Source organism: Gnatocerus cornutus, chromosome 7 (genome assembly GCF_029298725.1).
Source record: "Gnatocerus cornutus isolate USDA-ARS CGAHR chromosome 7, icGnaCorn1.1, whole genome shotgun sequence".
Taxonomy (NCBI): domain Eukaryota; kingdom Metazoa; phylum Arthropoda; class Insecta; order Coleoptera; family Tenebrionidae; genus Gnatocerus; species Gnatocerus cornutus.
In genome coordinates, this window is record NC_142239.1 from 12,780,006 (window position 1) to 12,793,958 (window position 13,953).

The 13,953-nt window shown below is 39.5% G+C and overlaps 1 protein-coding gene across 1 annotated transcript in view; it reads right to left on the reverse strand.

Moving 5' to 3' along the window:
* skd (mediator complex subunit skuld) overlaps window positions 1-13,953 on the reverse strand; it is a 31,204-nt gene that overhangs the window by 7,352 nt on the left and 9,899 nt on the right. Inside the window, exons 3-4 of the mRNA XM_088041030.1 lie at window positions 2,049-2,360; window positions 666-947 (exon numbers count right to left, since the gene is read on the reverse strand). Coding sequence (XP_087897156.1) covers window positions 666-947; window positions 2,049-2,360 — 594 coding nt within the window. The remainder of the gene's footprint in view (window positions 1-665; window positions 948-2,048; window positions 2,361-13,953) is intronic.

The following is a 13,953-nucleotide window of genomic DNA, read 5'->3' on the forward strand; positions in this document are numbered from 1 at the left end:
ACAGTTAGGTAATACGCCTATAATTTAATTTACTACCAGAGAGTATTGCCCTTTTTCGGTAGAGCTATTCGAGTTCTATAAGCCTGGCAAATTAATAATACAAATTGACCTTAAGCTAGAATGGCAAAGGAAGTGATTGACAGGTTATAAGGGTCTATTAAAGCCACACAAGATCGAGACCGACAGGCTCCAATATCGTATTTGTCATCTTAATTTCATAAGCTCTGACTTCGCCGCTGCACTAAGAGAAAGCTGCACGATTTTTTGTTTAAAAATTAATTAATACCTGCACAACATATTCGCAGTAACACGGAACGGCCTTCTAAACAGGCCTTCTATTAATTAACTGCATGTTTAATAAACTAAAACAAACTTTGAAAATGCTATTATATTATCATGTCAGCGAGCATGTAACCTGTCACAAGTCAATAATTAGTGCGGACACCTGTAAATAACTACAATTATTTCACAGAATAAGACACAGGGCGTTTTTTAATATTCTGAGTAAAAGCACCTGTTTATGTAATACAAAACAACGTATACAGTATAAAAAAAATCGATTTTAGCGCCTGTTTACAATTCGCCGTGGCACAAGGCTAAGAAAAAACCATTGAAAACCGCAAACTGCGGCTGATTTTAGCAAGCTGACGTCAAGAATAACTTACTCGTTCCGTTCTTCACGACTCCGGTCGCCGGATTCACTCCGGATCCGCTCAACACCGTCGAGTTGTCGTTATCGTCGAGGTCGGTGACGAGGACATAGCATGACGGATACTTCATTTTAACACCTCCGACGATAACTTCCACCACACTGCTGTCTGTCAAGCTGTTGCTCGTATCGAGAGGGTAAAACTGACGCCAGTCCTCGAGGAACTTTGTTGTTAAGTCCGGGGACTTGAAAGTTTGACCGGTCAACGTACCGGCGAGACCGTAGGGAGCCAGAATTACTGAAACAAGAAAAAAAGTTAGTTGTTTGCAACGGTACGGATGGGGGTGGAGGCTTAAATTAGAACCAATTAAATATGTAGGAAGTGTAGTAGCGTAATGGAAATGTACTGTTTGTTTTGTAAATAAGTATCAAATTCGGTGCGAAAATTCCTTAGCCAAGCGTTGGATTAGATTGCTTGTATTCTTCACATGCCCGAGTAGTGTAGGAAAATGATACCATTAATTACAAGATAAAACAGACCAGTTTTTCCACTTCGGTCTTTCTCTCGGAAACGTGGGATGTTATTCGAAACCAAAATTATTTGTAATGAAATAAAAAGTAGGTTAACAACAAACGTAATAACGCAATGAGTTTCCGCGGATTTCAAGTTGGCTTGCGCCGGCGCACCACTAAAAATTATGTTTTAAGACAAATTCACGAAAACCGAGCAGTAATACAACCAATAAATTAACAATTGCCAAACAAACAGTCCAATTAAACGACATCTCTAAATTTCTTATAATTTGGCAAAACAGCTCAAGAACAGCTGAGTGTAGTAAAAACGTCATTAAATGTTGTAATGATGCCAGAAAAACGTCAAGTAACCTCTCCACTTTCGTGTTTATGTTTTTTCAACTTAAAATTCACCTTTTTATGTAACATTAGCTCGGAAAAACATAATTTCCAATGTGTCGTTGATCTAAAATGAGCTTAAAACCGCCTCCTGTGGTTTTCGCTCTGATTGAAGCATTTATCCAACGAGTGGCTAAGTAGGTTTCTTTTTCGCAAGCTAAAAATCTGGTAATTCTGATCGGCTTTCCCTTCTGTTTACCAGAAGTGTCACTGATCTACTAACTTTGATGGAAATTGAAAATTTATCCAACATCGAAAAGACATTAGTCGGCTGAACTATTCACCACCGGTGACTATTTTGGTGCCAATCGATGCATTTAATCAACAATTCAACTCTTTTTCTACTGTGATTTTTAATCAAATCGAAACCGCTATCCCAGAACTGTACTTCCCTTCCAAAACCTTGCACCTCAAGGCCGTCTCTTTAAACATTAACATAGGTCAAGCCGGGTTAAATTAGGCTTGACACTTTTTCTTGACGTGTTACCTTTTAAGCCTGAGGTTGAGGATTGGGCTTGTTGTAGATGCAGCCTGGTGAGCCTCCGGACTGGCGGATGTTGTCGCACGTCGACGCTTGCACAAACCGAACTCTCTCCATGAACGAAGAAAGCCAAAGAAAACGATAGGTGTGTCATGGTGTAGTCCTTCTTTGGCCCTTCGTACGGTTGGACAAACCATTTTCCCAACCTGACGAAGTCCCGAGAGAGTAAACATCGCTCGATTAGGTTGTGCAAGGCTTTGAACAACAAAGACCGGCATTCGTAGGAAAGACCGCTCTCCCACGATCCCTGCTCGCATTCTGAAACAGAAAAAGTGTTAGAAATTGAAGGTCTGGTGGTGGTTTGAGAGTGGATACTGGCGCGTTGCATAAGGTTTATTTCGGGGTGCACATTCTTCACGGGTTTACGAGAGGTCGTGATTTATGCAGGAGGAATGTGCGTGAGGAATTCAGGCCATTATGAAGCTCATGACTTGGTCTAATACCAAAGTTTGATTTGGTTCGTTTGTGGGTACCATCCAAATTCCCTCCTGGCACCTCTTGGTGCGGCTGTCGATCGCACGCCCATGGCGTTAGAGACGAGTAATCGGGCAAGTATTGTGATACGGTCCAGAAATAAACGTCACGTTGCCGGTTCGCCTTGGCCAATTCGAAACGGGTTTGCCGCCGCATCCCAGCCATGGGCGGCGTCATCGACATCGATTCCATTCTGTTTGCATCACAAGCATGCATTTCCAATATCAGAGCGATATGAAGAAAAAAAAAACGGTCTAGGCTCGGACAATAACGCGCGGAATTCCATGGTGTGAGTCGTCCTTCTATCGCGATTCCTCTTGCGTGCGTACCACTAATAAAGTACATTCGGGAGGAAAAGTTAAACGGAGCCAAGGAGACACACGCGCGCGCCTGTTTACAAAACAATCCGAATCGAACCGAGTACGAGGCCTTCTCCACCTGACGGAGCTCAAAGTCGTGTTGGATTAACGGAGACGGTGCCCACGCCTCGTACCAAAAAATTGACATCTCTTCTCATTCATAAATCACGATGATCAAGGTCATGGGCGGAGAGATGGATGGGAGACGGGGAAAACGTGCAAGTTATTTTTATTATCGCGATGTACCTGGCGGCATGCAAGGAAACGAAATGAATGAATCAAGTTTAATTCCACGGAGCGCGTTTCCAATTCGTTTTAAATAACCAAACTATAGTCGAACTTCCACAACTCGAACTTCTATTACTCTATTTTTTTTTTCTTTAACTCGAACCAATTGTGGTTTTCCTTTAGGTTTCGAGTTATGGAAGTTCGTCTGTATTTGGATAACTAAAGAGTCTCCAGTGTCCAATTACTGGACGGTTTGCAGAGACCGGAAAACCAGAGAAGTCACTCCCGAAAACCTCCAATGTGTGGAGTTGTAGGTGGCAACAAATGCCGCATAACTGACCAACAAGTTTACAATGATTCTGAAGACTATTAAAATTTTATCGCCCATCAAAGCAAAGAAAATTGACGATAACTGTAGAACAAGTGTACAGTACCGGATAAAACAATCGGTCATATTTGTTGTTTCGCAGGAATTAGCCGTCTTGAACTCTGGAGATGCAAATCATTATCCCGTGTGTGTTTTATGACCCTTACGTTTCAGCCATCATCATTAAAGTCTTCGTATAAATTTTACACATTGCAAGTCTTCTTAGTTTTAATGGCTGCATTTCCCACAAGGTACAAGAGAAAGACGCCAATCTCGGAGATAATATAGTCGACTTTTGATGACTTTCCTCGAGGTCATGGCGCATTCGTCTATTTTATTGCCGATGATGCACAAGTACGCCACTGGTTCCGCTCCTATGTACCGTCCAAATAAACGAGGCCGCACAAAGCGCACAGGTTGTTGGGTGTTGTCGCACCACATGGAGTTAAACAAAAGGGCATCTCCTGCATTCCTGAAGCTCTCGAAATTTATCCACTCGATGCAATATCAACTCAACGACCTTCAACATTTCACTGTGCGCATTGTGGATCAGTAGGTCGCCTTGCAACGCGTTGTTCGTTCATGACGGAACCAATTCACAGAGCTTTGAGCATTGTGTTGCCTTTATTTAGCACCTGCAGCTGAGAAAAGGAGGATTTGCCATTTTCCAACGCTCTTCTTATACCAGAGATGGAAGTCGTCCGATCACTGGAGTCATTAGACCAATATGGGCGATGGTATGGCAGGCATGCGTTCGTAAAGGTACCAGAGGAAGTGACACATGGAGCTGATAAAATGTTACGAACGATTTAACTTGTGCAAACGTAACAATATTAATTACTTTGCTAATCGAGCATCTCAAATGAACAGAAATGCAGTTAATCTGAACGATTGAAACAGAAATTGAAATGTTATCAAAACAATGTAATTATAACGCCAAGTAATTAAGCATAAACCGTTTAATCGCAAATCTGTGGTCTCCACAGCGCGCGGTAGGAATTCAATAAGCAAAACTGAGTGGTTGCGTCTGTGACAACATAAAGTTCGCACAATAAATCGTAAAACATAATTTGTGAAACTATAAAATCCTAAACAAGTTCAAATAGCCACTTTATCGTTTATGACCAGTTTCACGGTTGATAACGTCGTGAACTATTCGCCGATCAATAATCAATCCCGAGAAGCTATTAAATATTCGCGAATTGTGCCATATTTGGGGGAGGTGCGCGCATTTTTCAACTGTCAAGCACATTGCAAGACAGAATCTGCATAGAAAGACCCAAAAATCTCAGATTCTGATGGAGAATTTCACATTTTGAGGAAGCGAGCGTTCTGGACCACCTGTATATCAGTACAGTACAACCTCGATTATCCGGGCTTGCTAAATAAACATACGTTTTAAGGCAGCAGAACTAGTTGGAACGTTTTTTTAATTCAAAATGTATAAAAACCTTAAAAAAAATTATTAACATCTTGACAATTATAATTTTTAATATTGAAAAAAATTGAAACAATCAACTCTTATCAGACATATTGAATAAGTAACTATTTTCAAGTAAAAAAAATCTGGTACATACTTTTATTTATTCCATTTTTTGGTATCAACATTTTTTTCTAACACTTAAGTTGAGAGTTTCCTTAATTATAAAGATTTTCATTGCAAAAAAATTTGATTCAAGCATTTTTGTAAATGTTTGCAAATACTACTATCCAAAAAAAAAAGTTAACTGATAATTTTATTTTTGCTCTCTACACTGACTTAAATCTCATTAAAGTACGCCTACTGTTACTCGTGAAATTCTAAATTTTAAGTTTTCTAACACTGGAAGCAAAAATACAAAGTAGTTGGTCTTCGATTTGTGTGTTTTTTTGTAATACACAGATAATCGAGGCACGGATAACACAGTCCATCAGAATGGAACTTTATTTTTCCGAAAAATTCTCAACGATTCTTCATAATTTAGACCTTATTGTGTAAAAATCAGTCCAGATTTATCATGTGCGCTCTAGTTTTTATGATTTCCAATTGTTTTTCCAAATTTTAAAGAAGTGATTGCAAGAAAAGGAAAATCAAAAGTCAGACGTCCAATTCAATCAATTTAAGTTTGAATTTACGATTTTCATCGATTTCTCTCCGGTGTTTAGTCTTAAATCATAAAATTTTATATGTTTCTTTAGACGATTGTCACTGCAGTCTTCTAAGCGATGTTGCTCTAACATGTAATAGCATTGTTTGTAAAGTAACATCGATTTGAAATGAATTTGAGGACTTTTTAAAAAAAAAAACTTCTGAAATACAGAATTTTTTTACAGCTGGTTTAGCCTGAAATTTGCCATTAAAGTAGCTATTTTTTCGAAAACTAGAGCTGATCTTGAAAAACCCATAACTGTTTCGTAATCAGGACGCCCTGCATATCCAGAAACCTCTTTTACATCTTTGGAAAAAAGTACTGTTGCGCAGTACGGATAATCCGTACCCGGATAATCGAGGTTTTACTGTAAATCGAAGTGAAGTTCAACAAAATTGTAGTTTCCCCTCATTTCCAATGTCAGCTAATTGACGCAAAAGTTATAAATACCCGCCAGCGCCCCTTGCGCCCCCACGCGCTACGCCCCTGTCCCCCATCAAACGCAGCATCGGCAACGGTGCAAAATCGTTGGGTACACGTGGGCTCGGCTCGTTGATGCGGTGCACATGTGCCCGTTAGTGCTGCCCACGCGCCCGACACCCCGCAGCAATCGATGAAGAGCAAGCGAGGGTTACTTGCGTGGGGATGCGTAGCTTTTCTTCCATTGCGTCACAAGTTCAATTTTCACTCATTTTCTGGCACGTGGCGCGGATATAATCTTGTGTGTGAGCACGGCGGATGTTCACTACCGTAAAATTTCCGCGATTGTGTTTGTTTCGGTTTTTAACGGTGGCGAGAAGAGTATTTACCGGGTGTTTTACGACGAGTATTTAGGCAAATATTTACCAGGTGCTCGTTCTGAATTAATTTGTTGGCGCTGAAGAAAGGGAAAATGAAGACGATCCGATCGGAATTTTTACTTCTTTCAGTTGAGCACGAAGTTTGGTCGTTAACTTCACTTATGAGCAAAAACGGATCACCTGTTGAACGCGTCGAACTTATCAATTACATTTATTTGATCTAGTTTGGGTCATTAGCGTGAATTACCTCGCGTTCTACTTACTTCTTGTGTTTTACGGAGCAAATGAGATTCCACACGCATATTTTACAATAATGATGAAAATTTCCGTGCGCAAAGATCTAATTCGATCACGATAAACAGGAAGTTTTTCCGCTTCTTTAAAAACCTACTAAACAATTCAAATATAAACTCAAGAAATTTGTTTACTTCTGATGCTGTTGTCACGTTTTCGATTTGCAAGTCAGATCTCCGTATCCACAATTTAAGCAAAAACAATGCATGATAGAGTTTTATGAATTATAAATAACACTTTCAGTCGTAGATAAACATATCAATTATTTCTATAAGTGGATGTAATAGTACACACTACTTACATAAGACGCAAGTTTTTACTACAATGAACAACGTAAACACTTGGTGTAATTACAAAAGACGGAAGAAGTGTCTAGGGAAAGTCGCCGAGTTGTATAGACTTCTCTCCACTTTAAAGAAGTTGCGGGATTCCCATTGAAGAAAAGAATCGCGTACGGAAGCTGTATAGTTGAAGAGGATATCCAGTTTTTCCAAACACTTAAATCTGATACTGGCAAATATTTATTTTCCGCGTTACTCATTCTCGCGCACGTAAAATTCCAAATATTAAATCATACAAGGTGGTAATTTATGCTTCTCCAAGACGTCAGTTTGCTGCAGTTATGAAGTCTTTAATGAGGCTACGTAACTTAATGAAGTACATATTTATCTTTTTTTACTTGAAAAGTGTGTTTATGTAAATAGATGCACGCGTTGCAAGTGAAACATTAATTTTGCGCTATCAGTGCGGAAAGGTTATAGCAGTGCGGCAAAAAAAGTAGGATTACACTGGCCGCTCGGGGACGAAAGCAACCTTTACCACAGTCCAATAAAATTTAATTTTTCTGTTTTTCCCGAAGAAGTCTTAACAGTTCTCCGTAACTTAGACCGTATTATGTAAGAATCCACAGGCAGATTTATCATATCAGCTCTAGTTTTTTTGATTTTCAATTGTTTTTCTAAACAACAAGAAAAGGAAAATCAAAAGTCAGACTTTCTAATTTAATCAATTTAAGATTTTCATCGATCATAAAATTTTGCATGTTTCTTTACATCAATTCTTGCGTTTTTGACGATTGTCCCTGCAATCTTCTCAGCGATGTTGCTCTAAAATTGAATGGCATTGTAGAATAACATCGATTTTGAATTAATTTGAGTCTTTTTCAAAAAAAACTTCGAAATTACAGTATTTTTTACAGCTGGTTTAGCCCGAAATTTGACATTAAAGTAGCCATTTTTTTTTAATACTAGAGCCGATCTTGAAAAACCGATTACCGTTCCGTAACCACCAGAACGCCCTGTATATCCAGAAACCCCATTTACATCTTTGGAAAAAAAATACTGTTGCGCAGTGTTATGCCCCAAAATAAAGTAAAACCTCGATTATCCGGATCACCGATTAAAAAAAAAACGTGGCGAAAAGTTTTCTGTTATCGTTTCGGATTCCGCCAATAAAATGCGTGTCAAAGAGTTTCCTGGTATGGCTGAAGTATTTTTAAAAAACGTTTCCTTATTAACCCTCAAGCGAATTCGAAACTTCGAAGTTCAACTGTATTGAAATTAAAATCGACTTAAAAACACTTGTATAGAATAAAATAAAAGCCATACAAAGACCATAAAATAGCCATAAAAACGAAAGAATTGCTATAAAAATCGACTATTGAGACACAAAAAAGTCAGATGACCACAAAAACAACTAAATAGTAACGAAAAGCAATCAAATAAGCACAAAAAAAACAATGAAATGGTCACTAAAGCAGTGGCAAAAAAAAACAAACAGACAGAAATCACCATAACTGTAACTGTTAAACAACCGAATGATCACAAAAACAGAAGAATTGTCAGGAAAAAATCTTAAATGGCAACAAAAAAATGACTACAAAATCGTAAATGTTATAAAAAACATTCGAGTCATCACAAAATCAGTCAAATAGTCACAGAAAATAATTGAGTATCACAAAAAACACCAAAACTAGTCTCTCTAGCAAATGCCGCTTCGCCTGAGAGTTGAAAAATTGCTCGAATATAAATAACTATTTTCAAGACCTAAAAAATCTATAGAAGTATCCAATAAATTTAAAAACAACTAGAAATTAGGAAAACAAAAACCCAATGAATGGAAACATGAGAAATCGGTCGGAATTAGACGAGAAACCTGAAATCTTAAGAGGAAATCCAAAAATTCAAGAACTTGGTAGAAAAAAGAAGAAACTTGAAAATCCAAAAGACCAAAAAAAAATGTTGAAGAATCCCAGGGATATAAGTAATCTCAAGTTCCTAAAATTTTTTTACAATTTTTACAAATCTGAAAAAACCTGAAGAATGAAGAAGATACGAAAACCTGGAAAAATTAAAAAAGAAATGCATGAAGGAAATTTCTTCAAGATCGAAGGCCTTCTTGCCTCCATATCTAAATGTCAATTCTTCAGGCAAATATGGAACAAATCTATAATCATCCAAAGCCGCAATCTCTCATGTTCTACACCAAGAAACATGGGCGGCAACTCCAAACATGGTCACCGCTCTCCGCGTCACATTCGTATTATTTATCATCCATATTTGAAATATCAACAACATTCCACCTATCAACCGCAAGTGTCCTCAAACCGAAACAATACCATTGTCTGCCACCAACCTATTTTTGACAACAGCCCGCACAGCACGCCACCTGTAGTTCCGCGCTCTTGATACGACCTTACCCTCCAACATGACCGATAACGAGGTTATCGATTTTCCACCGCTATGATTACAAATCGACACTTTCCAGAGGATTCTTTGCGAAGCCCATCGTTGAGGTAGAGCAGTTGCGCGCACGATTCGACATTTTTTTCGGAGACTTTAAACGAAGGCGACCACCGCGGGCCAGGTAGCGGCGATGCACATAGTCTCCACAGGTTCATCGAACCGGCGAGAACGTGGTGCACGCTATTTAGGACGCCTCCTCCACGTCGGGAATGCGAAGAGTTTGATTCATAAAGAACGCGGTGTTGTGATTCTGGATCTCACTTTCGTTCCGAATCTGATAAAGATACACATGTTGCTCGACCCACTTGGAGACGGTAATAACTACATCATTATCATGATGTATCAATCATTGATAAGAATATTAGGTGCAATCGATTCATGTTCGGCTGAACTTATTAAATGATAGCATCTACAAACAGGATTCTTGGGGCTTATCGTGTTATCAGCGAGAAGATTAAGTGCAGCGTTCAAGGAAATTCGGATTTGTTGGGAAGGGAATTCAGAGCCACTTCCAAGGACTTCCCTATATTGTATCAGTAAAACAAAGCGATATTTATACACACTTCCTTATTTAATGAAGGATAATAATAACAACAATAGATTAAAGTTCTTTACATAGATTTGTAATAACACAAGTGGATAAAGACCCCATTAACCCAGGCAGTTTAATTGGTTAATCCACCGTGTACCAATTGCTCGTGACGGATCAATTAACTATATCGAATCTACAGTAGAACCTCATTAGTCCCGGAGAATTCAAAAACCGAACCCGCCGCCTCCAGTCGCGCTTTATCCGAAATTCACGCTCCGCCAAACGCGGAAACATAATTAATTTCCACCACGCTAGCGGGAATTTCCTCGCCTCCAACAAGAATATTCTTCATCTGTGTCCTTGAAAGTCGCCGTACGTCTAACTACCCTCGAAAAGCGCCGAGGGGTCGTTAGAGTTTTTACAGCGTTGCCGCTAGTTAACAGACCGGTAATTCATTGACCTTTTCTCTCTTCTTTCGGGACAGATGCCGCGTTCTTCTGGCGTAGAGGTGGATTAAAGCGTGCGCGTTAAACATGGAGGAGGAGCACACCGTGACGTCGGTATGACGTCAAGTGACGTCATGAGGAGAAAGGGGAAACGCGCGCGAAACGAGGCCGGAGGTATAGCAAAGAAACGTGGCGCGAGCTGCACGTTGTGCTGGCGAACTGTTATTACGTCAACCACTTCTTCTGGAAGGATGGAATGTTGCGCAGTCAGGTCGGCGGCGAAGTTTGAGGGAATTATCAATACGGAGTGGGTAAACAGACGGTTTCTTCGTTATCAACGATGAAACGAGGAATTTATATGCAATGTGTTGAGTTCTCCATCTTGGAATTCCATCACCATGTCAGGATTCTTATTACAATACAACTCAAAATTCATAACATAACTAAATTCCGATTCATTCTTTCCAACTAAAGAGATAAAACAAGCATTTTATTGATAACTTTGCTGAAGAAGCCTTGGAAGTTTTGATACCAGAGGACTCTGATCAAGAGAATTAAATTAATTCGAATACTGCGAATACTCTAAAGAATGAGATAGGAATGAAATAATACATTCGAATTCGGGATTATGTTAGACCCGATTCTAAGCTAAAAAATCGCGATAAAAACGATTTCGAAAACGGTTTCTTTATATTTGCCTTAATTCCGGAGATATCGGGAAAAATCGTTTTCGAACCTCCAAAATTTTGGCCCTCTGGCGACAACTGAATTTCAAACACCTCTAACTCAGTTATTTGTTGACGAACGAGAAAAATAAAGATATTTTTAGATTCAGTGCGAAATTCTGTGTTAAATCAGCCCATCCAGTTCAAATTTTCTTAACAAATAACCGATGTATCGACCGAATTAAATTTTCAGAGGGTGATTTTAGGGTCATTTTCAAGACTCTGTTTTAGGGCAAAAACGACGTTTAGTACCTTTGAGTTAAACATCGATCGAAAGAGCAGCTCCAGATCTATCGACTGGCCAAATCTAAGATCGATCGAACAAGTAGTTTACGAGAGGCGATCGAAAAACGAAAAATTGAAAATTTTTCATCGATTGAGTCTCAAAATGTTTTGGACCATCGAATTTTCGACTTTTGAGGACGGACGATGGTGAAAACCGAAATTGAATTAGAGACCGAAAGGCAGTTAACTTTGAAAGCAGAACTACCAACCGATATCAGATTTCCCCTGAGAAGTCCAATTTATCCAATTACAGATTAGTGTTTCCTACCATTTAGCTAAATTGCCATACCATTGTGTTCGTAAGTGCCTCATTTTCGATATGTATATTCTTATCCACGTTATTGTCTTTATGTCCACGGGCGTTTAATATTTACGATGTGTTTATTGTTTTCTGTTGATACGGTAGTTTATAAAATCACCGATGTAGGGATAGAAACATCAAAACAAAAAAAAATTGTAATCTCGTCTTTCGGTAATAAAAAATTAAACCTTCATTCCACCTTTGCGATAACTCAATTTCTCACACCCAGCCGTAAATCGCATCATAAAGTAAAGTTTTACGTAATCCGTTTTTCTTAACTCGAGCCGATAAAACCGCAATTTCACTGTCAATAATGTGCAATTGCATTTGACAGTTATCTTGGAGCGGGATGACCCGTTTTGTGTACATATTTCCAGCATCCAAAAAATCCGAACTTTTACGATCTAAATAACTGTCTGTTTACAACACCATAAAACGATTAAACTACTTTAAAACTGCCGTGAATGTGGAAACCAATAAATTACGTTATTACCTGGTCCACAAAATTTTGACGTTCGTTTTCGCTTCTACAAAGAGCAGAAATTGACTCTTGGTATCAAGCTGAGTCGCGCATAATTCGCTTTTTATGATTTAATAGCTTGTTTGTGGTTTGCTAATAAAATCGACAGTATTTTTATTAATCCGTGACATATTTATTACACACATTACGGAATTCTCTCGTGTCGTGGATACATAGAACAGAAACTGTTTTATTAACTCCACCAACGAAGCAAACGTTGTAATAACGTTTATAATAACTAGACTACTGCCATTTCAAAACCCACTTGGAACTCAATCGGAATTCCGACTCCAAGATAATTTGTTGGAACAAATAGAAAGCGACTGAAAACACGTAGGTTTCAATTAACAGTACTGTTGCCTTGATCGCTCGGTCGGATTGAAATCAGTTAAAAAAATTCAGTCATTGACATCGGCTGGATATCTGTTAATTTTTATTAAAATCCCTTTGAAAGAAGGCGACTTTTTCCCTGTCAATAAAGGCGTTTTCCGGTAACTGGTGTTAAACCATGAAGCTCCGGTGCAAATCGATGCGAAGCACAGAGTTTGCTAATAAAGTATGTACGAAGTTATGTCGAGAAAATTACTGCCGATAGTAAACTTTGACAGAAGCCAACTGCAGAGGGGCGTGCTTTCTGCTTTAATGCAACAGGAGGCAAATGAAAGTTTAATGTCCTTTCGGAAATTTATCTGGACACGGGAGCTTTGACAACCCTCCGCTTTTTCACTACAATCACCATTGTGCAAGTTACGCCACTGTGGCGTGCTGCTCTCTTATCGATAAGATCTCCGCGTTGAAAAGCGAAGCATCAGGCATCGGTCGTCATGCCAACCACGACGTCGCCTCCGCTAGGCAAAGACCCCGACAAAATCCAAACTTGAAAAGTACAAATAACAAAAAAAAAGCAATCGAATCGTGTCAATTTTTCTCCGCTCTTTCCCGCAGTTGACCGCGTCCCTGCCTCTCTTCTTTCCCGCATGCACATCCACCATCTGCACCCGATTTGGTCGACGGCCGCGCGTGTATTGATCATGGGGAGGGAAAGCGAGCGCGACGTCCGCCTCCTCGCAGCGTCGGTTTGCCTATCCCGTGTGTTGAAACGGGCGTCGAGTTGCCATCCCGGCGTCCCGACTCCTCTCTACGGGAATGTACACGACACAGGAACACCGGCGCCACCTACTCATAATCGTATTCCGGAATGCCGGATCGAAAAAAACAAACTCTTTTCGTTCGACGGGGATTTTTCAGGTAAGTCGCGGTCGGGCGACAAGTCGTGTCCTTGAACTATCGTTGTATGCCGTTGTTCGTACTTGTTGCAGGACTGCTCAACTTTCAGCTCTATGGTTATGTGAAGAAACCGACAAAGAATCTGTCAGAGAAACCGGAAAGGTGGGCAACAATCGTTTTACATCTGCTACTTGAGTCAAAACTTGTTTAACAAAAGGATTAAAACACGAAACAGGTATATTAGATTAGGGCGACCGAGCAGATATTTGCAGGTAGATAAACGCTGTTAATACACTCGACTTTGCAGCATATTTGAATTGCAACAGCCGGGAAAAAGTCAATTGTTCTACGAGTACAATGAGGAATCAATAAAACACTCAATATGCTAATTAAAGTACTCCAAATTTACGTCCGTTTGCT